General features: G+C 41.0%; 1 protein-coding gene across 1 annotated transcript in view; it reads left to right on the top strand.

Annotated features, from left to right (window-relative positions):
- The window catches only part of sorl1 (sortilin-related receptor, L(DLR class) A repeats containing), a 103,177-nt gene that overhangs the window by 72,089 nt on the left and 4,288 nt on the right, over positions 1–26,800 (top strand). The window contains 37 exon segments of the mRNA XM_039784500.1: positions 1,023–1,096; positions 2,585–2,673; positions 3,427–3,605; positions 4,573–4,759; positions 5,309–5,437; positions 6,095–6,180; positions 6,802–6,974; positions 7,236–7,367; positions 7,722–7,813; positions 8,876–9,122; positions 9,267–9,405; positions 10,163–10,336; positions 10,483–10,596; positions 10,683–10,805; positions 11,385–11,504; positions 11,825–11,950; positions 12,318–12,428; positions 13,287–13,418; positions 14,704–14,835; positions 14,984–15,118; positions 15,789–15,941; positions 16,171–16,341; positions 16,920–17,048; positions 17,555–17,681; positions 17,955–18,124; positions 18,608–18,720; positions 19,153–19,257; positions 19,447–19,513; positions 20,238–20,320; positions 20,409–20,499; positions 20,610–20,800; positions 21,901–22,020; positions 22,899–23,063; positions 23,493–23,667; positions 25,423–25,529; positions 25,817–26,009; positions 26,194–26,406. Coding sequence (XP_039640434.1) covers positions 1,023–1,096; positions 2,585–2,673; positions 3,427–3,605; positions 4,573–4,759; positions 5,309–5,437; positions 6,095–6,180; positions 6,802–6,974; positions 7,236–7,367; positions 7,722–7,813; positions 8,876–9,122; positions 9,267–9,405; positions 10,163–10,336; positions 10,483–10,596; positions 10,683–10,805; positions 11,385–11,504; positions 11,825–11,950; positions 12,318–12,428; positions 13,287–13,418; positions 14,704–14,835; positions 14,984–15,118; positions 15,789–15,941; positions 16,171–16,341; positions 16,920–17,048; positions 17,555–17,681; positions 17,955–18,124; positions 18,608–18,720; positions 19,153–19,257; positions 19,447–19,513; positions 20,238–20,320; positions 20,409–20,499; positions 20,610–20,800; positions 21,901–22,020; positions 22,899–23,063; positions 23,493–23,667; positions 25,423–25,529; positions 25,817–26,009; positions 26,194–26,406 — 5,067 coding nt within the window.

Below are 26,800 nucleotides of genomic sequence, written 5' to 3'. Positions count from 1 at the left end.
GTCTGATCCTAAGTGCCAAAGGCAGACACTGCTGGTATTAATCATCCAATCCATAAATTCCATTATTTATCTTTGATGGATGCATGCTGTAGATAGCGTCGGTCACAAACTAACAAAGACACTTGCGTTGGGGCTTTGCGCTGTGCTGTGCTGGGTGCAAGATAGGGCCCTTTGTAGTTACGCTAAAGCGGCATGGCTCTAGAAAAGGCAATGTCGGCTGGTCGTTTGGTCCACCACTTTGGTCCAGACTAAGATATCTCAACAAATATTCGATGGACTGTCGTGAAATTGTGTACAGACATCCATGAATCCTACTGACTTTGATCATTGCCTGACTTTTCCTCTAGCTCACAAGCAAGTAAATTGTTTTATTTAACCAGTACACACACGTGTGAGTACACACATGATCATGTTCTTGATGGGATGAGTCTTAATAACTCTCACAAAAGCCCTGCACCATCCAATACCGCTAAACAAATCTCTTACCGCTTTCATGCTCACAACATGACAAACTCGCTTGATAAATGTTATCAAAGAACTTAACTCTAACACCACCGTTACCCCCACTTACATAATTTTGACTGCTAAGGATCAGAAGCAAACTTTGGACCTCAACTTTTATCTATCCCACAATTTGCTTTGCAATTAGCATTATAGCCTGTCATGGCTGTAGACTCTTAGTCACATTAGTTTTCTGAAAAACAAGTTTAAAAAAAAACAAACGATAAAGTTCAGTTTCCATTTCTGCATGTTTGATTTCATTATGTTTCTTTGTGAAATGCGTAAGCCGATCATTCCTGGTGATCTGCCTTATTAAATAAGAGCACACTGTCAGGAAAGTATTTGTCAGTGCATACAGAGGCCACATGCATGACAAGATACACAATGCTATGGTTTGAGTTCTGGGGTTACAGATTTTCCATATGTGAAAGCAAAAGCAGTGGCCACATCAAGTCTGTAATATTCAGGGAAAACCCCTATAATGTGTGTGTGTGAAATGTCTTTTTGTCCTCTGATTGCAGGATCTGTTGGAAGGAACTTGGCCAACAAGCCTAATGTGTATGTATCCAGCAGCGCCGGAGCTCGCTGGAGAGAGGTCAGTACCAAATCTGACACAGATGACAAGAAAAGCACAGCTTTGCAAAACTAAGTGATAGGCAGCTTGTCTGTCTAAGAGAGTTTCCAACATGTCGAAATCTATTTCATGTCAGTGCCTGTATAATGTTATCCAGGTATTATGGACCCTCTGCACTTTTTGCTTGGACTGACTTTCTATAGTCCTTGAAAACACATCTAGATTACACATCTAGGCTTAATATGAGCATCAGTTCAGACTTTAACTTGCTTATGTGTTATGGATACGCTGCATTATTTATAAATTTAAATACCTATTCTCTGTGAATGAGAACCTGTGTCTCAAAGAACAAGTTATGACGTATTTGCTTTACATTTCAGAGAATGGTGGTATTTATTTTGCTGACCACTTAGGGGCTAATAAACTAAAAGCACAGTATAGGTACTTTTTTTTTTTTTTTAAATGATAACGTTGTCATGTTGAACGTGTTAGCAAACAGTTGCCTAAATGTGGACATCCAGCAGACACTGAGCAACGTTGGCATTCCTTTGGAGTGGAATGAGGATTGTAAAGCAAATATTCACTGCCTTTATGTCTTGTTTTTGGTCTCCACCAACTCTTAAAAAAAAAAAGATCAGGCCCCCTTGCTTGTCTGTTGTTTGGTGCTGGGCAGGTAGTGGGTTTAGTTTTTCGATGAAAACAGCAGCCAAAACAATGAGCTGAAAAATGAGCCATAAAGCTGAGGGGAACTGCAGAGTACGACGATAATTCTCTTTGGGTTCGTCACTACAAGCGACCCCTTTCACATCACACGTAGTCATTCGACCCATCGTTAATATGAAAATATAAATTAGTGCAGTTTTAAATGATTTGAACCTTGACGATTCATGGACTGGTCATTTTAGGGGGTCTTTATCACATGTGACTCAACATCGTGCTCTGTTCAGATGCTAGTAATACTGAAAACATGTTGTAATTTGAATTTGAGAGTGCCAGGCAGCTTCAACCACATTCTCATTTACAAATGACCAGCGCCACAGTTTGCTTGGAAGATGTTCTTCTCAAACTAAAGATGTAACTGCACAAGAGTTTGTATTTTGCAAAACTTTAAAGACCCACTGAAATGGACATTTAGATTGTATGGTAACGAGTGAATCTGTATTTTTCCCAGGGAGGTGTGAACATAGTCTTACCAATAAAGCAATAACATAATTGTTTTTTAAATTCAATCCCGCCCTTTTGACCCTCCTATCTTATCAAACAGGTTTTCATTCCTTAAGTGATATTATAATGGTTTACAGTTTAGAATTAATCACCACCGTCCCACTACAGCATCCTGTTTTAACAGGAATCGCATCAAATCAAGGAAATAAAAGTGCCAGTTCATGAGGTCATAAAATGTATTTAGATCTCCTCCTCCAGATAAATTAAAGCTTGTATTAACCCTAGTGCTAAATTACTTTTTATGGCCTATTGTGTATATTATGTTCCATGTTTTCTGTTGTCCAGGCACTGGCAGGCCCTCATTTCTACACATGGGGTGACCATGGTGGTATCCTGATGGCTATCGCACAAGGAGGCGCCACCACACACCTCAAGTGAGTCCAACTGCCCTGTTGAAATGTTTTTTTTCAGGACAGGACAAAAAAAAAATCTGATTTGAGCTCAGAAGCGAAATCGGTCTTTCAGTTGTTTCTCAATAAACAAAACCGCTTCAAACACAAAATCCTGAGCGGCTGGTTTGTGACCGGAAGGCTTCCATTTGAATCCTCAAACAGCTTGAGGAAATCTGGAGAGTGAAGCACATGAACGGCACTTGCTCCAGTGGATGTGATCTTTATTTAGCAGGAGCAGATTGCGTGAATGTGAAGAAAATTGTTGTAGAGCAAAAAGGGAAATAAACCATCGCTCAGTAAACAGAAGTGTAACCTAACACCTCTATGCCAACCGCAGCATTTCAGGCTATTTGTAATCATGTGCAGGTGATACGCTATATTAATGTGAAAACCGCTGACCTCATTTAAATGCAGAGAGGATTTAGTTCCCGTATTTTGGTTACTCAGTAACCTGGTTTTGGCTTATACATACCAATGTCAATATAGCTATAGTTAAACCTCCCAATTTAAATGCCCAATGTACTCTACTGATATACAAACTCTATGCCATATTACCCCTAAACTCCTCGTTCCTCTTGTGCTGATGTTCAGTCAAAGAATGAGTGTGTAGGCTGCAAATTAAATGGAATTCTGGTAACTGATTTATAAAAGAAAGGACGGACACAATGTATGGGAGCTCATGAACAGTTTAAAAATCATTGTTAATGAGTTAAATATTGGCCACGTCCCCATCAGGTTCAGCACCAATGAAGGCGAGACGTGGACCGACTTTCAATTCTCAGACAGGGAGGTGTATGTTTACCAGCTGTTGACTGAGCCCGGGGAGAAGAGCACAATCTTCACCATCTTCGGCTCCTACGCCGACCAGAGGCACAGCTGGCTCATCCTGCAGGTCAACACCTCCGAAGTTCTGGGTAGGTCGGAGAAGAAGGAGGTTCAGAGGGAGGAGGCAGGGTAAAGGGCTTTTATGTTGGTGATTCTCAGCTCTTAGCAACAACATCTCACTGCAGCTATTTATAAGTTTACACTTAATTTAAGTGTGGCTAGTTAACATTGCATTGTAACTCATTTACTGTACATGAATGACTTTTAGCCTGTTGGCTAAATAAAGTCACGTTAGCTACCGTTGCTATTTTGCCTGTTAGCCATGTAGCAGCTGTAGCTAACACAGCCTAAAGCCAGCTGTGTGTTTGAGTTAACTGAGATGACTGTTTTCAGTTAGTTTTCGCTTGTCTTTGAGAAAACACTACAACTAAAGGAACCACAGTATAATAAATAAATAAATGTGTTTTTAGAATGTATCTTTAGCATAAGTCTTATAGCAGCCAACATTAAAAAAACAACAGTATTAGCATTTATTGTGAAAAAATTTGGAATATGTAGCTCAAATAAAACATGGAGATTGCTTTGGCAAACGTTACCACTCTCAGCGAAGTTTGTACTCTCTAACAGACGCTATTATTAAGTATTATTCTAAGAGTTATGCTCAGTAAGTAAAAAAAACTATTGCAAAAGGTAAATACAACAACTGTGGTTAAAGGAGCTACAATAAATATAATAAGTTACCTCACACTTGGTAGCCATGATGCTAGCAGTATGATGGAAGTGTATTGCAGTAATTGCTGTGTGCAAAACATGGCTAAATCTATACTAGCTGGGCTAGAAAAGTGAGAAATGCATGCATTCTCAGGTGTTTCCAAGAGTTGTGAACCCTTTTAATTAAGGCTACTAGATGGATGTTTCATCACTTGAACGTCCTCACCCTACAGAGCTAGAGAAGAAGGAAATAGAAGCCGGATTGACAAATGGACCACCAGGAACATTGGCAAGTGACTCTGTGTGAAATAACTACTGTTTTTCTTCATCTTCTTTTTGCTCCAGGTGTGCCGTGTTCTGACGCTGACTACAAGCGCTGGTCACCGTCAGATGAGCACGGTAACGAGTGTCTCTTGGGCAGAGAGGTAACGTTTAAGAGGCGAGCTCCCCACGCTACCTGTTTTAACGGAGAGGACTTTGACCGCCCCGTCACCATCTCTAACTGCTCCTGCACACGCCAGGACTACGAATGGTTAGGGATCCACACATGAACAAAACACTCATATTCATCAATGTTTGTTGTTGAAATCTTGTCTGTGTCCCATTGGTGTCTGAGATGGAAACAGTTGTGCATTTATACATGTCAGTAAAAGAAGCACATTGTTGGACTACTTGGAATTTTTAGAACACACCTGTATTTTTGCAACAAAGCTGCCAATATGACTAATTACACACTGGTTTGTCTACATACAATACCACATAATAGCATAAGTGTTGCTATATCTAAATGCATGCATTCATTAGCTTTAGTGTGAGTAGGACCTCTGTCATATCAGAGGCAGTTGGCACTGGTTCTTAATTAAACTTCAATACTCGCAAACCAATACATTGGTCTTAGCCTACTCTGCACATTTTTTATTGCTCCTGGAGCTCCCATCACAGCTCATAATGATCCTGTTTTAAAATGCACATCAGGTGCTGCCATTAATCAAAAGGCAGAAGCTAACTGGCTGTTTTTCTTTCTCCCCGTGTTTCTTCTCCCAACCTATCTTCCTCCTCCTTCTCTTCCTCCTTGTTCTAGTGACTACGGCTTCAAGCTGAGTGAAGACTTGTCTTTGCAGGTGTGTGTGCCTGACCCTGAGTTCTCAGGTGATCTCTATGCCCCTCCAGTGCCATGTCCTGTCGGTACCACCTACCGTCGCAGCAAAGGGTAAGCTGCTGTTATCGGACTTAACAGTGCAGAAATGTCCAGCCTGGGATTCCTTTGTGTGGTAAATTAGCATAATATTTGCATCTGCAGCACGAGTGGATTCACATTTACATTAGTTTTCATATTGTAAGCTATTTTACTTTGAGTTGTTTTGACCTTCTTTTTTTTTACTTTTAGTTATATTGACCCTTTGAGGTTTTGTCAAATATTTAAAAGTCATGGGCCTCTCTAAACTGACTCTTAAGTGGTAAAATATTTATTTATTTATTTATTTGTATTTGTTTTCATAAACTGTAGTACTGTAACAGAAGTGAGAATGAAACCTGAGTTTAATAAATCTCACTTATCTGCTCCTTGGTTTTTTCTGTCTGCTTTTGTGTTATTTATCTGGTCGCATTATGGTCAATGCACATGAGCTGGAATTTTAACGTCCTACCTGGTGTATATAAAATAATAATTTGGACCCACAGTCATTATTTTTTTATACTGTTCATTCATTTTAATTTCCTGAGAATTCCCCAGAATGCAAACCAGCCTTTGTTTTTTATGTGGTTTATTGCTACTGTGGAAATAACTGATGTTGTTGTCATTAGATATGTTTGGTGAGAGCACCACCAAGTGTTGAACTGAGGAAATCTCTTTCTCTTCCTGTTGCAGCTACAGGAAGGTACCAGGCGACAGCTGTAGTGGAGGAGATGTGGAGTCCAGGCTGGATGGAGAGATGCTGCCTTGTCCTGTCGGAGGTAAACTGGAACATCAGACATTTGATTAATCATGTGATCACCTGAGAGGTGTTCTTAAAGGTTACTCCTACACTTTGCTGTAAGTAGGAGTAAACTGGTAGTCTTCACCGTCAAAAAAACCCTTTTTGACTCTTTATAGCATTCCTATGTGTAAGTCTGTAAAGTTAGAAACCATATACCTTATTAAAAATTCACTTTTGCTTTTGAGATGTTTGGTAGGATAAAGACTGCATGACTGTCTGGTTGAGTAAGAGTAAATCTTTAAATTATTCTGACAATAAGATTTCCCTTTCTGAATTGTATTATACTATATAGAAGTACATATTTGAAAACATGAATATCATAGACTGCAAAGATTAAAGCAGACTCGTGATTATGTCAGTACTTATCCCACAAACCGTATCATGTGATTAGGTAAGGGATCATGTAGAGCCAGGTGGTCATTATAGCGAATACAACCCCGACAGGAATCCAGCGGATTGATAGCTGTCCTTCAGGGTGATCAGAACCGCATCCGTGGCAATGCTCTGCAATGCATGGCGATGGACTGTTCTAAAAAATTATAGCAACAATATGCGTTAGTGTCTTTTCCCATCAGTCGTGTCTCCTGTGCTCTTTCAGAGAGTAACGAGTTCATCCTGTACGCGGTGAGGAACTCCATCCATCGCTACGACCTGGCCACAGGCACAGACCAGGCCCTGCCTCTGGTCGGCCTCAGGGAGGCTGTTGCTCTAGACTTTGACTATGACAGGAACTGCCTGTACTGGGCTGACATCTCACTGGACACCATACAGGTTAGTGAGGAATTCAAGAGGGAGTGGTCCAAGAGTTTGTTTGCAGTAAACACAAGTGACACCAGTTGATATGAGTGCTGTGACTCGCGAGGAGCTTGTTCATTAGACACAGTTTTGTTCAAATGTCATCCTGCCAAGCTGGACATTTTGCTCACTTGTGTATTTAATGTGACTGTAGCTGCTACTGTATGATATGTTTACCAAGGTACCAAGTGTTCCATTTATGTTAACCTTCAGCCATCTTTCTTCTCCCTCCTGCAGCGTCTGTGTCTGAACGGCAGTACAGGTCAGGAGGTTGTAGTGAGGAAAGATCTGCAGAATGTGGAGGCTCTGACCTTTGACCCCGTCAGTAGGTTGTTGTACTGGGTTGACGCTGGAGCGCAGAAAATTGAGGTGTGTGTGTGTGGTGTGTGTGTGTTTGTACATGTGATTGCACTGTTAAAAGATGTGGTTTAACTAATCCAGATTTACATGTTGTTATCAGGCTAAAATAATCCTGTTAACTCCCATCCAGCTAATTTGTAATAAAGAGAATTGACTTGTTTTCCATTGTCTCCACATTTACCGTTACTTTTTACTGTTATACAGTGAATGCAGTTAGACGGAAATTGATGTTTTCATTATTAATCACATTTAATCAAATGTTCAGGTAATTAGTTGATTTTGTTGTGCCATCCGAAGGTTGTCCGTGGCCTGACACTTAAATTGACGAACCTCTGAAAAGTGTCACTGTTGTTGTGTTTGAAGGTGTCTAACCCTGATGGCGACTTGCGTCACACTCTGCTCAACTCCTCTATCCTGGAGCACCCCAGAGCTCTGGTTCTGCTGCCTGGAGAGAGGTAACACGCACGCACGCACGCACGCACGCACGCACAAGTCAGTAATTTTGTAAATCTAAATATGTGCATAAATATGTTCTTTTACTGACGAAACAAACATAAAACCAATTCTACTTTTAAGTAAATGATTTCTGAGGCTAATACAGGTGTGTTTACATTATTACATTTTGTAAAAATGAAAATAAATACAGATTTTTGTGGTATTGTACATATTTTTGTGGAGAGATTTTGGATTGAGGCTTTGACCACTACTATTATATGTTCCTCAAGTAACTCTAGCTTTACCCTTAAATAGCCCTTCTGAGGAACGGATGACTAGACAAAAAGTCCACACTTTCCCAAAATGCTGTCGCACTCGATGTCTGAAACTCACTCACATGCATCATAACAGAAAGTTGGTTCCTCTTCTGCAAATGTCATTCTGCTTTTGTTTAAGATGAATTCAGCTTATCAACAAAGTTACAACACTGTGGTATTCATTTTTCAGAAAAGGAATTTATCATTGCCTCACTGCACTCGCTTCCTCTTTCTCTCCTGTCTGGTCTCTGTTATTAACACAGGAATTTATGTAATAATAATTTATACTTTATTAATCCCGCTTGGGAATGTATCTAGGCTCTCTTTGTATTTGTGAGGAAGGAGACACCTTAGACCAGGCAGAGTGTAATTGTCTGACATTGTACAGCCTTGAATCAAATATTTCCATGATAATTAGATAAATGACCATATTCCTATTACCAGTTGTAGGGGGTGTGTTTTGTTTTAGACCTGTGTCACAAAGTCCAACCTTGGAAAATCTTGGATTTTTTTACAGTTACAGTGTAATGGGTAATGCTTAGCTCATTAGATGTTTTTCCCCACCATCAGCAATGTGCAGTACAACAAATATATGGTGTCTTCTGAAAATTAAACCACATAAATCTATTCTAGTACAACCTCTAAATACAATTATGAACTTGAAAATGAGCATAATATGAGCACTTTAAACAATACGCAATTTTTCGATTAATTCTGAGTTTAGTGAAACATTCCAGTTAAATTCTTTCTGTATATGTCCCACAGTCTGATGTTCTGGACTGACTGGGGAGACCGAGCGGCAGGTGTTTACCGGAGCTACATGGATGGAACCAATGTGTCCTGCATCGTGTCAGAAGGCGTCCGCTGGCCCAACGGGATCACAGCTGATGACCACTGGCTGTACTGGACCGAAGCTTACAGCGACCGCATCGAGAGGGCCGACTTCACCGGGGGCCAGAGGAGCGTTCTGATGGAGGGGCTGCCCCACCCGTATGCCATCGCTGTCTTCAAGGTGAAACTGTATATACAATAGATGTACATTAAAAAACTACAAACTTAAAAAAAAAAAAAAAGGTTGGATTAGGTTTTAAAATTGAATATGTAATTCCTCATCAAGAATCCGTTTTCACAAGCTTGTGTTGGATGCTGTTTTCAGAATGACCTGTACTGGGACGACTGGTCCAGAATGGGGATCTTCAAAGCTCCAAAAGCTGGTTCCCAGAGCAATGAGCTGATTGTTGGCAGGCTAACTGGAGTCATGGACCTCAAGATCTTCTATAAGGGGAAGAGCAGAGGTAAGGGACAGAGTTGAGTCATGTCCAGAAAGTTTGAAAGCTTAGCAGAAATGGTGAGAAATGAATCATTGAGATATAATTAAAGTGCCCATATTATGAAAAAAAACACTTTTTCTGGGATTTGGGGTGTTATTTTGGGTCTCTGGTGCTTCCACATGCATGCAAACTTGGAAACTGTTCAAAATCTGCACGGCTTTCTACGTCACTAGCCGAAACGAGGGGGCTAAACCATGCTAGCGGTTAGCCCCTTCGTTCTCAATGGCAAAACACTGCTACAACACACACAAGTTCACCATAATCTAAAAAAGAACTACTTACATGTCACTGTTCTGCAGCTATCCACGCAAAGTTGGAAGTGCACCTTCATTTAGAAGAAGTCTCCCGGCTAATCCTGCCTTTCACTGACTGCAGTTAGAGAAACAGCTAGCTAGCAGTTGTGAGCCTTACCTAGCTACTGCGTATGTGTGAATCCCAACAAAGATGGTACAGAAGTAGGATGTGTCACTCTGTAGCTAAAATAGAGTCCTGAAAAGAGGAGCTGCTGTTGTATTATTCTTTAATACAACAAAAATATGGTGTTTTTTAAACCATGTAAACCTATTCTGGTACAACCTCAAAATACAATTATGAACCTGAAAATGAGCATAATATGAGCACTTTAAGGCAAATGGAAGATTGCTGCTTAGCGAGTTTCAAAACTGATTTCAACTAAACTGTATTAGTGCTCAAACTGAGGTCTCGATCTTTCGTCCACCAGGCCATAATGCCTGTGCTGATCAGCCGTGCAGCCTGCTGTGTCTGCCTCAGCCCGGCCACCGACACACCTGTATCTGCCCAGACGGTGCCCCGACTGTAACCACGCCCAACGGAGAGCTGCAGTGCCAGTGTCCAGCCGGCTATCAGCTCCAAAACAACACCTGCGTCAAAACTGGTGAGACAAAAGCACATACTGCGGAATCATGATTGTTTGCTGTGAGATATACAATCTTGTCTCTGTTGGAAGTGAGGCCTCAATTTCAGGGGGAACTATCTGATTAATTAGTGGTTGCATGTGATCCATTCTTTTCCTCCAATCAGTGCACAGCTGTTTGCCCAACCAATACCGCTGCTCTAATGGCCGCTGCATCAGCAGCATCTGGAAGTGTGACAGCGACAATGACTGTGGAGACATGAGCGATGAACAGGAGTGTCGTAAGTTTCCAGCCACATCACTTTTCTCATTAGGGAGATGAACGATCAACAAAAAGAACTAAACATATTTATTTGTCCACCTTTAGCCACTACGACCTGTGACCCGTCCAACCAGTTTCGCTGCATGGCCTCAGGTTCCTGCATTCCCCTGGCCTTCAAATGTGACCATGAAGACGACTGTGGAGACAACAGTGATGAAGAGCACTGTGGTAAAATGTGGATGTTTATCTGTGTGTATGTTTAAATGTGGAGAATGTATTATGTCCTCATGGTAACTGTGACATATATATATATATATATGCATGCTATATATATAGCATTATTTAATTACTTCAGCCCTACTCAAAACATCTAACAAGATTTCGTAGGCTATTCCCAGTGCCACGTTTAATAGGCTTGTAATGGAAATACTTATTACAAGTGCTTTTTTGCATAGTATCTGAGCCAAAGCATGTTTTAGGAGGATATGTCTGCAAAGAAGTGAGCCCTGTGGGACTCCATGAATCATATCTAGCTTACCAGACTAACATTTTGTTATTATCCTAAAACATACAGAACAATAGTAAATGCTAGTTCAGTACCACATACATTTTGTATTTGAGATTTATTGGATTTGTTTGTCTTGTATATCTAAAGTTCAAGTCCATCTAAGCCAAAGTGACCCTTAAACAGCAGTTAAGTTAATCAACATGTTTTATTTTTTTTTGTTTTTTTTTGCTGTATCAGGGATGGCAATGGAAATGCATAGTTTTTGCAAGTACTAACTGTACTGTTGATGTATTTCTCAGAGTCTCACCAGTGTGGCCCAGGAGAGTTTACATGTGCGCGAGGTGTTTGTATCCGCGAGGCATGGCGCTGTGATGGAGACAATGACTGCAGAGACTGGTCGGACGAAGCCAACTGCACAGGTGAGGACAGTGTTATTGACTACATAATACCTCATGGAAACACTATGGAATAATGCTTCTTACAGTGGAAATAGAATCTCATTAGCCATGGGAAAAAATGTTCTTTTGCCAGTCAAAGTAATAAATAACAGACAACATGATTATTTATGTACCTACCTATTTTAAATGCCACTGCCCTGTATATATTTGCTTATGCAGTGCCACTTGCATTGCAGTTGGAATCATAACAACAGATCAAAGGGCTTTAATGCTGTCGTCTGTGAAGCACCTCTGTTTTACCAGCTTCTCCAAGCCTTTAATCTCTCCCCGTTTGTCCCTAGTGGGCCACCACACATGTGAGGCCAGTAGCTTCCAGTGTCGCACGGGTCACTGTATACCACAGCGCTGGATGTGTGACGGGGATGATGACTGCCAGGATGACTCCGACGAAGACCCCCAACATTGTGGTAAGTTGTGTCCCACACATACTCAACATTGTCATCGTGACACACTAGTGTTGACCACATACTTAAAAATGTGATTGTTGTGCTGTAATTGTAATCCGTCAGAATGTACTGACAGCATATATTTGCAACGTAGCATGTCATTTAACAATAATCTAACCAACCAGCCCTAGTGAAAATACATTCCTAGTGAAAGTGTTGAATAATCTTGTTTCTTATCAGATATGAGGCAGGTTTGCAAGGCTTCACTTTTGTACCGTTATTGGACATGGCAGTCATAAACAGCTATAGCTAAGCAAAGTCATGAGAGAAAAGGTTCCCTGTTAGCAATAATATAATATTTGATTTACATTATTCTGTGTGTTTCCAGAGGGAACTCGGTGTAATGGCTTCCTCTGCTCCAATCACACCTGCCTTCCAGCCACTGCACACTGCAACGGTATCAAGGACTGTTCAGATGGCGCTGATGAGCACAACTGTGGTGAGTGATCCCATTTGTTTAGCAGAATGCACAGTAGTCATCAGATATTGAGTCAAATGAGTAGGGTCGGGTAGTGGAAGATCATATCTAAGTGAATTATGCAAATCTGGGTATGGTAGTGAATAAAAACACAACAACTTTAAGTCCAACAGGATGGTTAAAAAAAAATGAATACAAGTAATATTTTGAATCCTGTCCGGTAACGTACTGTTGCTAGAAGGGTTTCTGAGTTACACAAAAATCCCGAGAGTCATAATTTGAGTGAGAGAAAATAAAGGGGTAAGTGACCTTAATGTCAGCTAAACATTGGTTAAATTTTTTCGAAAAACTCAGAGTGCAGAAAGCACACATGCACAGTCCTTTAAATATATGCATCAAAAGTTAATGTCAGATAATGCTGTAAAGATCACTGTGGATAATAACCAGGGGAAGTGCAAATTAGACTTACACATGTGTTATAATTTGAAAAAAAGACTTAGACATCTACTGTAGACCGTAATGCACTTCTGACATGAGGATAGGTAAACCGTTAGAGGGACTGACTGTTAGAGGTCAGTAAGGTTTAAAGGAGGCACACCTGTGTTAAAATGATTTTGCAGACTGTTTCCATTGCCACATTAAATATGTATGTAATAGAAAAACAATAGAAAGGTATATTACCAATGTGTTTATTGAGTATCACTGAGCCATAGCATATTTTGGGAGAATAAGATAGGTCAAGATTAGAGCCCCACAGGCCATGTCTGTGTTATACAATGTATAGCTTAAAACATACAGATCATCAGTCAATGCAGTTTATAATGTTGGAAAAAGTGTGTTAAGTCATTTTGCATGTTTGCTTCTGTCTATCACCCACAGACCCGCTGTGTACTCGCTACATGGAGTTTGTATGCAAGAACCGAGCCCAGTGTCTGTTTCAGTCCCTGGTTTGTGACGGGATCAAACACTGTGAAGACGGATCTGATGAGGACACCGACTATGCCGGATGTGGTGTGTTTCTTATTCTTTAATCCCTGCTCACAACAAGTTACTATTCTCAGAAAACTATAGAAAGAAGTGATTCTAAAAAGCAGGTCTGCACAGAAGTGCAACGTGATTTGATTTGTGGGAATTTGATCAATCTTCTCGAGATTCATTACCTTAAAATGCTCATATTATGGTTCATAATTGTGTTTAGAGGTTGTACCAGAATAGGTTTATGTGGTTTCATTTTCAGAAAACGCCATGTATTTGTTGTACTGCACATTGCTGCAGCTCCTCTTTTCACCCTGTGTGTTGAGCTCTCTGTTTTAGCTATAGCGTGAGGCATCTCATTTCTGTACCATCTTTGTTGGGAGTCGCACATGCGCAGTAAGTACTGCTAGGTAGTCAGTTGCAGAGTATGAGGGCGAGGCACGTTCGTCACGGAAGTAAAGGTTAGACTAGAATAGAGCTGTTTGGAACAGTTTGTGAACAGTGTTTTCTCTGAAAGATGGTAAGTCCCTTTGCGGTGGACTTGGGGCTCTTTCACTTTGTAAACCTATAACGTGCACAAAAAAGATATATAACACAATAAAGGACAGGGGGAAAGCCAAAAAGCATAATATGAGCACTTTTAAAATGAGAGACAGGATTCAAATCTGCAGTAATTCGAAACCCGGACTGAACGGTACGACAACCTGTATTAGTTGAAACTATTAGTAAGAAACTGTACTAACTAATGATGACTGTTTGTGAGATAATAACCGCTGAGAGATGATGATAATGGTTTGGATCTGTTTACACAGCAACAATCTGTAACAGTTGCTCTGTCCGTCACTTGTTTTCTTGGGTGCAAAAACTAGTTCTGTAGTTTGTCTGATCATGAATCTTTAATTTCTTCTTTGCCTCTGCTAAACATAATGCTATAGCTATAGATGCTTTAATAATCCTAATTATTACCTGTATTAATGCCAATAGTATAAGGCAAACATGAAGGTGGCAAACAGATGAAGAAAAAAATGTAAATTGTACATTTTCTTCCTGAAGTTTCCCAAATTTGCTTTTGCTTTATTGTGCTGTTCATTACATAGCATATTGTATCTTTTCCCCACAACTTCAAACACATTTTTACTACTGTTGTACTAAAGCTCAACTGTTTTTTGCATCTATACATTTCCATCAAACATTGTCGCTATTGTTATTCTGCTTCATACCCTCAGTGTGACATATACATGTTCATTTTTTCCTGTGTCTTTTTTTTGTTTCAACGATCTGATTTGCGTAACCCACTAACCTCCTGTGTTCTTTCTGTCAGCCACGCCGTCTGAGTTTGGCAAAGTGTGTGATGCCTACACCTTCCAGTGTGCCAATGGAGTGTGTGTGAGCCTGGAGTGGAAGTGTGATGGCATGGACGACTGTGGGGATTATTCTGATGAAGCCAACTGTGGTGAGGAGGAAGAGGTTATGCTAACACACCATGTGAAATACATGTTTAATAAATAATAGATGTGCATTTGATTTTTGTTCTGAAAAGTTAAGAAGTCCAGTGATATTGAAGCAGCAGCATCTGCTAACTTTAGCTCTGTGTGTTGCAGCTGCTCCCACTGAGGTCCCAGGCTGCTCCAGGTATTTCCAGTTTGAGTGTAGAAATGGACGCTGTATTCCAACATGGTGGAAGTGTGATGGAGAGAACGACTGTGGGGACTGGTCTGATGAGGCCCAGTGTACAGGTACGCAGTTAAGCTGTGATAAGGCTACTTGGTTGTTAAAAGCAACAGAACACTTAGGGTTGATGTGTTATCATAAATGACATCAAACCTCATAAATCCCTCTTGTACTGTAGTCTGTTAGGACCCCCACCCCCTCTCCCCCCCCTTCACTGTCAACTGCCCAAATATCAATTAAAGGCGATTTTGCCAGAATAGTTATCTTCAAAAATTGCATCTTGCATATTTTAAAGGGACTCATTAACATCTATCCATACATATAGTGGGGAACTATTTGTTGTAACAACCTGATATACATGCAAATGCATTTTGTACTGTCTCTCTGTATAGGGATCTGGTTTAGTTAAATAATTTGTTAATTAATTAATTATCAATGAGATAAATTGTTGATACTTTTTACTAAACCCAAACCACACTCTTTGAATATGAAATATCAAATACATGTCTGTTAAATGACACCTTTTTTATTTTTTTTATTTGAACTGTATGAACTTCACACTGCATATTTATATTGTTTATTTCACATATTTGTAATTGTCTGTGTTTTGATAGACCCTCTTGTGCATGCCCTCAGGATGCTTACTCTCTATGGGGTTCCATGTTTATTTTTGCTTGAATTACCAAACTCCTCATCCATCCCCAGTCATTAAACTTGAATCTCCACCCCTTGTAGGTGGTGGTACTCCTCACACTGTAGCCCCTGGTCCCTCTACTTGCGCCCCCAACCGCTTCCACTGTGGCTCTGGAGCGTGCATCATCAACACCTGGGTGTGTGACGGCTACGCTGACTGTCCTGATGGCAGCGATGAGCTGGGATGTCCCACAGGTACCACCTCTGTCTGTTGAACGTTGTAGGTTTTTTGCAAAAGAAGTGGTTCATATCTTATGTGCATGTTTGTATGTCATGTGTTTTTTTTAAATAATATATTTATGTAAAATGTATTCATTTTAGTTGACCAAACTGAATACTCTTAGATACAATATAGTACAATTAAATAGAAAAGAAGAAGAACAAACAAAAAAATGCCAATATTAACCTTGTATTTCTCTAACAGCAGCTAATGGCTCTGTGACGATGGCTCCAGTACCCACCCAGGCCCCGCCCTCCCCTGCACGTTGCAGTCGGGGTCAGTTCCTCTGCCGCCGACCCCCCCACTGCATCCCCGACTGGCAGCGCTGTGACGGCCAGCTCCACTGCCAGGACGGCTCCGATGAAGCCCACTGCCGTGAGTTTGATACTGTGCACCTGTGATACCATCACAAACAAGGAAACAGAATGATAACCAAGGAAAAAAATCACGTTATGGTGAAATGTTTTGGATTTAACGGTAAACAATGGATTAAAATAAAGAAATAGATAGGATAAACTAAAACCGTTGAATGTAAGACACTGAACCTGAACGTATTCAGTTTCAATTCATGCCACACCTTAAAATCCATCTGTTCTGGTTTTATTTGCTAAAAGGTTAAATTACTACAATGTTGTTAAGTTGCAAAGCTGCATTTGCGACCGAAACATGACACCTGAGCAGCATATAATGTGCTGTAGAATTTAGATCCTGTAGTTTTTGCTCACACATTTAGGCCCTGATGACAAGAGATACATTTTTGTGCATACCCAATTTTTCATTTATTGTAATTCTAATAAATGTAAAATGTTACTAGTACTGCACAGAAAACATTATACAGTACAGGTCTAGACAAGTAGTCTAAATAGTATAATTTTCATTTGTTACTTGCATATTTAGAATACAGGTAATAAAATAACAAGACCTGTAATGTAAAAACGATCCTCTCTCTCCAGCCACTCGTGGACCTTTGTTCTGTGTTAATGGGACTCGCTGTTCTGATGGTGAAGCCTGCGTACTGGACAGTGAGCGGTGTGATGGCTTCCTGGACTGCTCTGACCACAGCGATGAGGACAACTGCACCCGTAGGTCCCAAATACTCTCACCATGACCAAGTCTGTTCACATTACATACACGTTGTTAGAATTAGATGGCTTTGGGGCGGCCTCTAGCTCACCCAGTAAGAGCGTTCGCCCCATGTTGGCTGAGTCCTGCAGCAGCGCGGGTTCGAATCTGACCCGCTGCCCTTTGCTGCGTGTCATCCCTCATCTCTCTCCCCCTTTCCGGTCTATCCACTGTCATTAAAGGGAAAAGCCCAAAAAAATAATCTTTAAAAAATAAAAAATAAATAAAAAGAATTAGATGGCTTGATAATATTACCTTTTAATAGAAACTCACATGTGAACCACTCAATGTTCAGTCTATTGTAAATGCCAGTATGTCTACTTGCTACTTACTATACTTAAGTAGCATTAAGTATATTAAAAGCGGTGCAATGCTGCCACTTGCTGGCTGTTGGTGCCCTGTTCAAATTAAACTGAGCCATTGCAAACATAATAATCCATAAGGAGTCTCTCCCTCTTTCTTCCAGTGGACTCGCTGGCCTATAAAGTCCAGAACCTCCAGTGGACACCAGACTTCTTGGGTGCCATCACCCTGACATGGTCTCGCCCCAAAAACCTTCCTCTGGACTCCTGCTACTTCCTCATATACTACAGGTGAGCATTAGCAGCCTGTAACTTTGCACCAGCTGAATGTTTCTAAATGTTTTGCTGAAAGATTGAAACAGCCATCTATATTACAGTTGTCGCACTACTACTGCAATATGCAGTTGATATGATTATTGTCATTAAAACTTGTTATCAGCATTTGCTATTCCACACTGCCAAGAATATATATCTGCGTAACACAAACTCCTCTGGGCGCTGCTCTCAGTACCATAACCTGCCCTGGTGCCTTAATGTCACTTTGTCTCGTGTTTTTGCCTTCAGGCTCGTGGGCACCCAGCAGTGGACCATTATGGACACTCACAGCAACAAGACCAGCTACAAACTGACCGTGCTGAAACCAGACACAACCTACCACGTCAAGGTGCTCACTCAGTGTCTCAGCAAGCTGCATAAGACCAACGAGGTGATCACAGTCAGGACACCAGAGGGCTGTGAGTATCATACGATCAATTTACAGAGGCTCATTTTCAGTCATTATGACTCATATACTTTCATACTTACTAATTTACATCGCAGTAAGTCACAATCCTGATATCTGCTGATGTTTAAACTGTCAACAGATGTGCAAGAGGAATTTAAATATCCAGTTTGTTTTAAGCTAAATCTACCTTTTTATTTTTGGGTGGTTGTCTGGTACTTTGTTTACTAATCCATTATGAGTTTATGGTGATCACCATTAAACAATTTATTATTTGATACTGGCAAAAGTCATTTTTAGGTCTAGCGGGGAATCAGTTTGACACAAAGACAGGACTTTGATGCACATCACAAACACCCACCTTATGATGTCAGATAGCTGCCATGTTCATCCTCATCATCCAGAATGAAATGTGAAACTGTCCTAAGCTTATCTATACTATAATACTGTACTATAGTACATCTTTTCATTGTGTTTGTCCGTGTCCGTCCTGCAGTGCCCGACCCACCCAGGAACCTGCAGCTGTCTTGTGATCACGGTGAGGATGGGACAGTGGACGTTTCCTGGAGCCCTCCTGACAAAGGACACGGCCTCATCAGAGAGTACATTGTGAGTCCTCTTCATCTGCATTAAGCTGATTCACATGTACATTTTTTGTCCGTATAATTACCAAAACAATCAAGGCCATTAGCGAGGAGACCCCACCAACCTGCCAGCGCCTACACTATACTGTATTTAAAATGATTGGCATGGTCTGGTTGCTTTTGATTGACTGAGCTTTGAGACTTTCTATCAATCGCAGATGAATGAATGAAACCGAACTTTCTGCTTACTGTATTTATCCTGCTTCACTTAGCAACAAGGTTATTGTTGCAGTATCATTGTCTCACTTGTTTGATAATTATTCCACATATTATATTTCATTTGAAAATGATGTATTACGCTGTCCTGTGACACACCTAGTGTAACAAGCTTATGGATTGTAAATTTCCTGTCAGACCTTTCTGCCTTAACATACCTCCAACTACTGTCTGATGTCAGGTTGAGTACAGTGAGCGAGGGAGTCTCGATTGGACGTCACAGAGATGCACAACAACCAACACTGAGGTGAAGGAGCTGCAGCCAGACACTCTGTATAGGTTCAGGGTAAGTCTCACACACACACACACACACACACACACACACACACACACACACACACACACACACACACACACACACAGATAAAAATGGTTAGAAAAAAAATTAAACAAATGGTGTTTTCCACAATCAATAATGTTGTGATATTATCATGTACAGTATAAATGTTGGCGTTGCTGTGATAATGTTTCCCAGGTGGCAGCAGTGACCAGTCGAGGTGTGGGCAACTGGACCGAGGTTAAATCCATCATCCCTAAGAAAGGTAAGTTGTTCCTCCCAACAGTGTCACACACACTCTGGTTTAAAAACACTGGCACCTACTGGTGTCTACAGGTATTTCAGGTTGTACAGGTGTTTGAAACTACACCAGTGTTTGTAACTTCACGTGTAATGTGAATGCTGCAAACGGGATTGTTTGCCATCTCCTGCATTTGTCTCTGCCTGTTCTTCAGGGAGTGCAGATGTTTGTCTCAGTCGTCAGAAATAGCCTAGTCTCGCTTTGTCAGAGGTCTGGCTAGTCCACTCCAGCATTCCTGGATGGGAGAAAAATGCTCTTGTTTAATGGCATTTCTTTAAACCAATCACAATCGTCATGGGCACTGGGAAAAGCAGCGGTGCCTCTGCAAAATAGCCTCGAGGAGGAACTTGTTTTGGTGGAACATGTGTATGTTCAAAAATTGTTTTAGTCGTGCAACAGAAAACTCAGATTGAACAGATAGTCTAGCTAGCTGTCTGGATTTACCCTGCAGAGTTCTGAGGAGCAGTTAACCACAGTCCTCATAAATCCACCAGAGTTTAAAATTACAAAACGGAAGGTAACGGACATCCGGCTGAAAAGAGTGAAATCCTGCTGCTGCAGGCTAAATGAAATGCAACTAAATCACCCTGAATATATTTCCTTGTCAGCCATCTGAAATAAATAAAATGCCCACCAATATCATTAACCGTGAAATTCCATTTTGACACCTGCTCTTTCTGTGCTGCAGCTCTGCCCCCACCCTCTGTGATCGCTGACAGCATCACGGCCGACTCCATGAGCCTTTCTTTCAGCTTCAACTCCCAGTACGACGTAAGAGCACCTCTTCAGTTTGTTACCTTAAAAGCTTGTGTCCCGTCTGTATTAGCACAACTGATGGGGTTCTTTCTGTTTCCTGAAGGTGAAAAAGTACATAGTGATTCTGTCCTGGCAGTTTGACACCCACGTCAAGGAGAGTAGGAACTACACGGTCACAGAAAGGATCCTTAAAGGTACTGTTTGTGTATGATTCTTTAATTAGGTACATTACATGTTTTAAGCAAGTGCTCCACTATTTCTTCCTCTGAAATTGTCACTGTTGATGTCTCCTGTCTTTTTCCAGCTACAAACCTGACAGCAGGGACAGTGTATGAGGTGGCTGTGTGGGCTCACACCAGTATAGGAGACAGTCCCACCGCCCTGTCCCATCATCAGACCACCGGTACCCAGCCAGACCGGCCCCTCCTCAAAGCCCGGGCCCTCAACCAGACAGCTGTGGACTGCAGCTGGACCATCAGCAGATCCCCTGCTCAGGTACAACAGATAGTAGAGTTTGACCTCTGACTGGTACATAGTATACAAAGGGTTTATCAGTATGTCATGATGTATGCAACAATAGATCTCCAAAAATAGGTCACAGGATCAAAACACCAAAACATTTCACTAAAGTTGGAAATATTATTTTGAACTTTTATGAACTTTGAGACAGAAATATGTCCTGGGAATTATGCTTTTATGCTGAAGGCAAATATATATAGACTTAGAGTTAGGCCTGGGTATTGTTCAAACATTTTCGATACCAATACCGTGACTTCGATACCAGTTCCTAAATGATACTTTTTTCGATACCAATTTTATAAAATCCGATTTAACAAAAGGTAATTACAATATTACACATTACGGCACAAATCTTTTTATTTCTTTTTCAGCTCCTACTACGTGAGCCACGTCTCTGTGCATAACGTAGAATTTTTCCTGTGTGTCTCTACGACATGTAACGTTAGGCGGACAATCACAAGCTTTATTAGATCTTGGTAGAAGTATGCTGCATGCTTATTGGCTCACTGACGCTGATGAGATTTACTTCTAGAGGGATTGAAATTTGGTATTGAATGACGAGGCATTTTTCGATACTCGATACTAAGGAGGCAATTCAGTGGGGGCCTAAAAAGTATCTAATTCGGTACCCAGCCCTACTTGCAGTATAGACTCACTTTAAGTGTTATGCTGCATTGTGTGTGGTGCCCAACCTATGAGTCAGGACCCTCCAGAGGAATCGCAAGATGATAGACAGAATGAGTGTTTCTTCAGGCCTTTAAAAAAATACTAAAATTAAACCACCTCAAATAGGAAAATCTCTTCATGGCTAAACTGCTCACAACAACTCATAGACAAGCTGTTAGGAGGGATTGCAAGTAGACATTGCTTTATTTCAAGAGATCATAAGCCTAAAAGGTTGGGAACCATTGCACTGTACTGTAAGGCCTTTACGTTCTTAAAAATGAATCACATTTTCCATATCTGGAAATGAAACTTTGATATGGTTTTATAAAGAAAAACTCACTCACCAAAAAGCCCTTTACTGAACCACTTTACTGAGTAGACACTTGTTTTATTGTGGTGTTTGTGTGTAGGTGTATGGTGTGTTTTATGCCACCTCCTTCCTGGACTTGTACCACAGCCCTCGCCTGGTCTCCACCACTTCTCTCAGCCTGACAGTCACAGTAGACAGTGATGAACAGTATCTCTTCCTGGTGAGTCTTCTCAACATCCTACCAACTTCCTCTAAGCTCTAAACTATTCCACTCCACTCAAATACCTGATGCCATCAAGTGTGTCCTGATCTACTTATTATTTTTGGCTTTGATTATTTAATGTTTGAGTATCTGCTTATAAGGAAAACTGCACCACTATCATTGTATTTTTGTGCATTGTTTTGCGCTGTAAAGCTCAAATCAAATGTTAATTCAGGACAGACGTGAAACATCTTTCTGGCAATCTCTCTGTGTTTTCACACTGAAAAGTTTGTTCGTGGAGCCAGATTTGTTCCAGCGGAAATGTCTGTGGGAAGATAACATGTTATAACGCTTAAATAACTAATGATTATTAACAAAATAATAGTATACTGTGCAGGAGGTGAAAGGTAGGCTTTTTATTTTTTTTTGTCACTGGGGAAATTATTTTATGATTTTGTGCCTGTTTTTGTCTTTCTTTTTCAACTGAATTTCATATTTATATTTTGATATATGTATTTAAATCAGTATGTTTGTTTTGATGTGTGTGTAATTTTTGCTGTGTTTTCCTTCCCTTAAAAATGTAATTATTGTTTATAGGTGGGACGATAGGGACAATATAGGACACACAATTAAAAACCAGCATGTTAATAGTAATATACTATATTTATAGGTTAATTTGCCTCCCATAGATATCCATTGTAGAATTGGTTATATTGATATATACAGATCATGTTAGGAGTGAAGATGTATTACATTGGTCAAAAATGCCCAGGTTATATCAAGCTATTGTAATATTGGTCCATTCCTTTTCTGTTTTATTCTCTTCCATCACTCCATGACTTGTACATTTTATGATACAGAGCATCATGATGGTACTTTTTGCGGTTTGCCTTCAGGTGCGGGCTGTCTCTCCCTTCCTGGGTCCTCCCTCTGACTACGCTGTGGTGAAAATGATTCCCAACGAGAGGCTGCCACCAAGGAACCTCCATCGTGTTCGGGTAGAGAAGACACAGGCCATGCTGAAGTGGCAGCCGCCCTACGACGCCCCAAACTCAGCTCTGGTACAACACTGTCTCGTGTTACTGTGATGGAGATACACGATGATAAGCATGAGGAATGGGACCAGAAGGGTGTGTCAGGATACCTGATGATTGTATTCTCAGAATCAGTTACTGCTGATATTCACACCTGCACTGATAGGTGCCTTTAATCCAACAGCAGGACATATTTGGGAAACCAATCAGGTTTAAAATCTTAGAGACTTGAACCGGATCTCACCAGTACACAATCTATGTATTTGTCTGAATAGATTTAATAGTTTGCATCAGTTACCTGAATAATGCTAAACTGAATGTGTTCACATTGTGTTTCAATGCATCTGACCTCAACTCTATCATCTGCTATGATATACAGTACAAAGAACGTCTTGTAACCCTATGTGTTGTGGTGGTGCCTTACTGTCCTCTCTCTGGCTGTCTGTGTATCTGTAGACGTATGCGATTCACGTGCGGGACGTGATCCGCAAGGTGGAGCGGGACTACAAGCTGACCACCCAGAACAACACGGTGGAGTACCTGCTGAAAGGCCTGGAGCCCGGAGGAAGATACAGCATCTCTGTCCGCCTGCGCAACATGAGCAAGGAAGCCAGCTTTACTCTCAGCACAGGTACACTCACAGGACTTAGAAGGATAAATGCTAATTTAGCTTCCTTTCTTTTCATTTCATCAGAACTAACCATCCGGGCGCCTGGGTAGCTCTCCTGGTAGAGCCCACGCGCATATATAGAGGTTCACACCTCGACCCAGCGCCCGCGGGTTTGACTCCGACCTGCGGCCCTTTGCTGCATGTCATTCCCCTCTCCCATTTCATCTCTTCTGCTGTCCTGTAAAAATAAAGGCCTAAAATGCTCCAAAAAAATCATCTTTAAAAAAAAGAACTAACCATCCTACACAGCCTGGTAATTTGCATCACAAGTTACAGCTCATAGAAGTATATTTGTTTAGTTTAGTTTATTAGTTTATATGTCGTGGACAGTCCCCTTTAATTAACTGCACAGTAAAAGGAGCAGCTTTAGCCTCTATGGCTAATTTCCAGCTGTAGTCCCCGGCCAGCTGACAATTAGGCATCCTAAAACACAACGGTTAACAAATTAAAATAAATTACATTACATCTATAATGGCAGCAGGCCGAAGCAAAGGGGATTAAGACATACAAACAAGTGGCCCACAGACAAGCAAGCACACACAAGCAAGCACAGATGCAATACAAAGGAGATAAGGGAAAGGAGAATAGTCACAGAGGCCACATTGAAAGCACATACAAGACAGAACATGGAGGCAGGCAGCAGAGATGGAATATAAGTTGATTAATTCACCTTTTGCGAAGTCCTGCCCCCCTTTGTTACTGCCCCCCTTTGTTGTTGTCCTCTGGCTGTCAATCTTTACATTCTATCACTGCATATGAAAGCCACATAAAGAGATTTTTAAATATGCACTTGATGGCTACATATGGTTTTGTGCTAAAAGAGTCCAAAGTCAGCATCGTCACCAGGTAATGATCCATATAGAATACATATTAAATGAGCAGCATTGTCCTTGTATTGCAGTTTAGAGCTAGTTAGCTCTAGTATGATAGTACAGTATTATAAATAAAAATGTAATTTACATAAAAATAAAAATGTTCTTTCATTCTAACATGGCCCCATTTGGGTGCATAGCTTACTCTAGAATTGTTTTTGGACAAGCAACGAAGAGGTTACACTTTTGCTGTATTATTTTGTATCAAATAATATTTTCCTCTTTTAGGAGAGAAAAGCATTTGAGAATGAGGACTAACCAATATATTGCTATCTCCTTTTAACGAGTTTGGCTGACTCTGCTCAAGTATAGTTTCCTCAATCCAATAAAGAGCAGGGTGGAGCTGCTAACTTAAGCCTACACTCTGATATAATTGGTATCATTGTCGCTCCCAAACAGCCAATTGCTGTGTTTCTGGTTTTGGAAGGACAATAAAAAAAAAAGACATCACCCTCCAAAATCTTGAGATACCATTTATTGCTCTTACTGCGCCACACCTCTTCACTATGTGGTTAAATTTGAAGCTTGACAGGTGTGCCGTGCCTAGTTACAGTCGTTGTTCCGAGGAGGGCTTAAGCGAACCGTCAATTGATTGGTCAATCAACAGAGAATGAAAAACAATATCGTTCATTGCACCCCAATTACAACATCTGTTTCACTATGTGCAAATACATACATGATTATGGTTGGTTACTTTTAAATTGCGATCTGTATGTGCAAAACTGATTATGATTTTGTGAAACACATTCCATGGTACTGTATGTATTTGTAACTTTGGTTCAGTCTCATGTCTTTCAGTACAAAGAAATGCATTGCTTAAAGAAGCATTCTCCCTCTGCTGCAGTTCCTCTCCCAGCTCCTGAAGCCCTGAAAATCTTGACAGAGAAAGATCATGTGTTCCTCTTCTGGAAGAGTCTGGCTGTCAGAGAGAAGGGCTTCAATGAGAGCAGGGTGAGACACCAGTGACCAATGTCTTGGGTTTTAAACAGTGTATCTTTTTCTTCCACCCTGCTTGTGTTCTAACTCTCTTTTCCACACACTAACTTTGCATAGAGGGTTTGATATGAGTATCTACCACTGTACAAATATTTAATTGTATACTTCTAGGGAATAATTATATTCTAAGCCAGTGAATATAGTCTAATAGCAGTCCAAAATGAGCATAATTTGTAATTCTTTTAAGTTGTGTGGTTCTTTGCTCATAATATCTTCCATTAACCTTTATATGATGTTTACAGGGTTATGAAGTGCATGTGTATGACAGTGTGACCAACCAGACGTCCTACCTGGGAAACACCACAGAGAACTATTTCCGCATCAGCACCCTGCTGTTGGGGCACAACTACACTTTTTCGGTGCAGGCCCGCTGCCTGCTCGGCGGTCAGCTGTGTGGGGAACCTGCACAACTGCTCTATAACCAGATGACAGCCGGTAGGAGAACACACACACACACACACACACACACACACACACACACACACACACACACACACACACACACACACACACACACACACACATACTTACTTTGAAACGTGAGCTCTAGCAAAAATCAGCAGATTTGGAGGAAAAAATAAGTGCAGTGAGTTATAATCTTACTTTTCCACCTGTCCAGGAGCCAGTGATGCCTCCCGCGGTGAGGGCCACTCAGGAGACATGGCGGCGGTGGTGGTCCCGGTCCTCTTCCTGTTGCTGCTGGGGGTGTGCGGCGGCTTGGTGGCGCTCTACATCAGACACCGCCGACTGCAAAACAATTTTACTGCCTTCGCAAACTCCCATTACAACTCCCGTCTGGGCTCTGCCATCTTCTCCTCAGGGGATGAACTGGGTGAGACAATCAAAATATCTTGGTAGCCGTGTCAGCCTTTGGGCCATCCAGGCGCTGGACAGCAGACACTCAGAGATCTGACTGTGGTACTTTTAACTTGACTGGGCACTTCAAGGAGTGCAATTTACAAGACTGATGAGTGTGAGCCTGCAGCGGAACTCCCAGTGGTTGGTCAGATTGGTTGTAAAATGTTGAAGGTGGGGATTCTGAGGGAGAATAAAAAAAAAAAAAAAGAAAAAAACTACTTGTCACTGACGGATGGAAAAGGCACCTTCATGCTCCATGTGAATTGTGAGGAGTCACATGTATGGGCAGAAATTATAGCATTAGAAAACTCAATTGGAATTTGTATTGTTTAACATTTGAAATTGAATTTATTAGTTTGGAACTGAAT

Source organism: Perca fluviatilis, chromosome 2 (genome assembly GCF_010015445.1).
Source record: "Perca fluviatilis chromosome 2, GENO_Pfluv_1.0, whole genome shotgun sequence".
In the NCBI taxonomy this organism is placed as follows: domain Eukaryota; kingdom Metazoa; phylum Chordata; class Actinopteri; order Perciformes; family Percidae; genus Perca; species Perca fluviatilis.
This window is presented reverse-complemented; position numbering and strand designations above follow the sequence as displayed.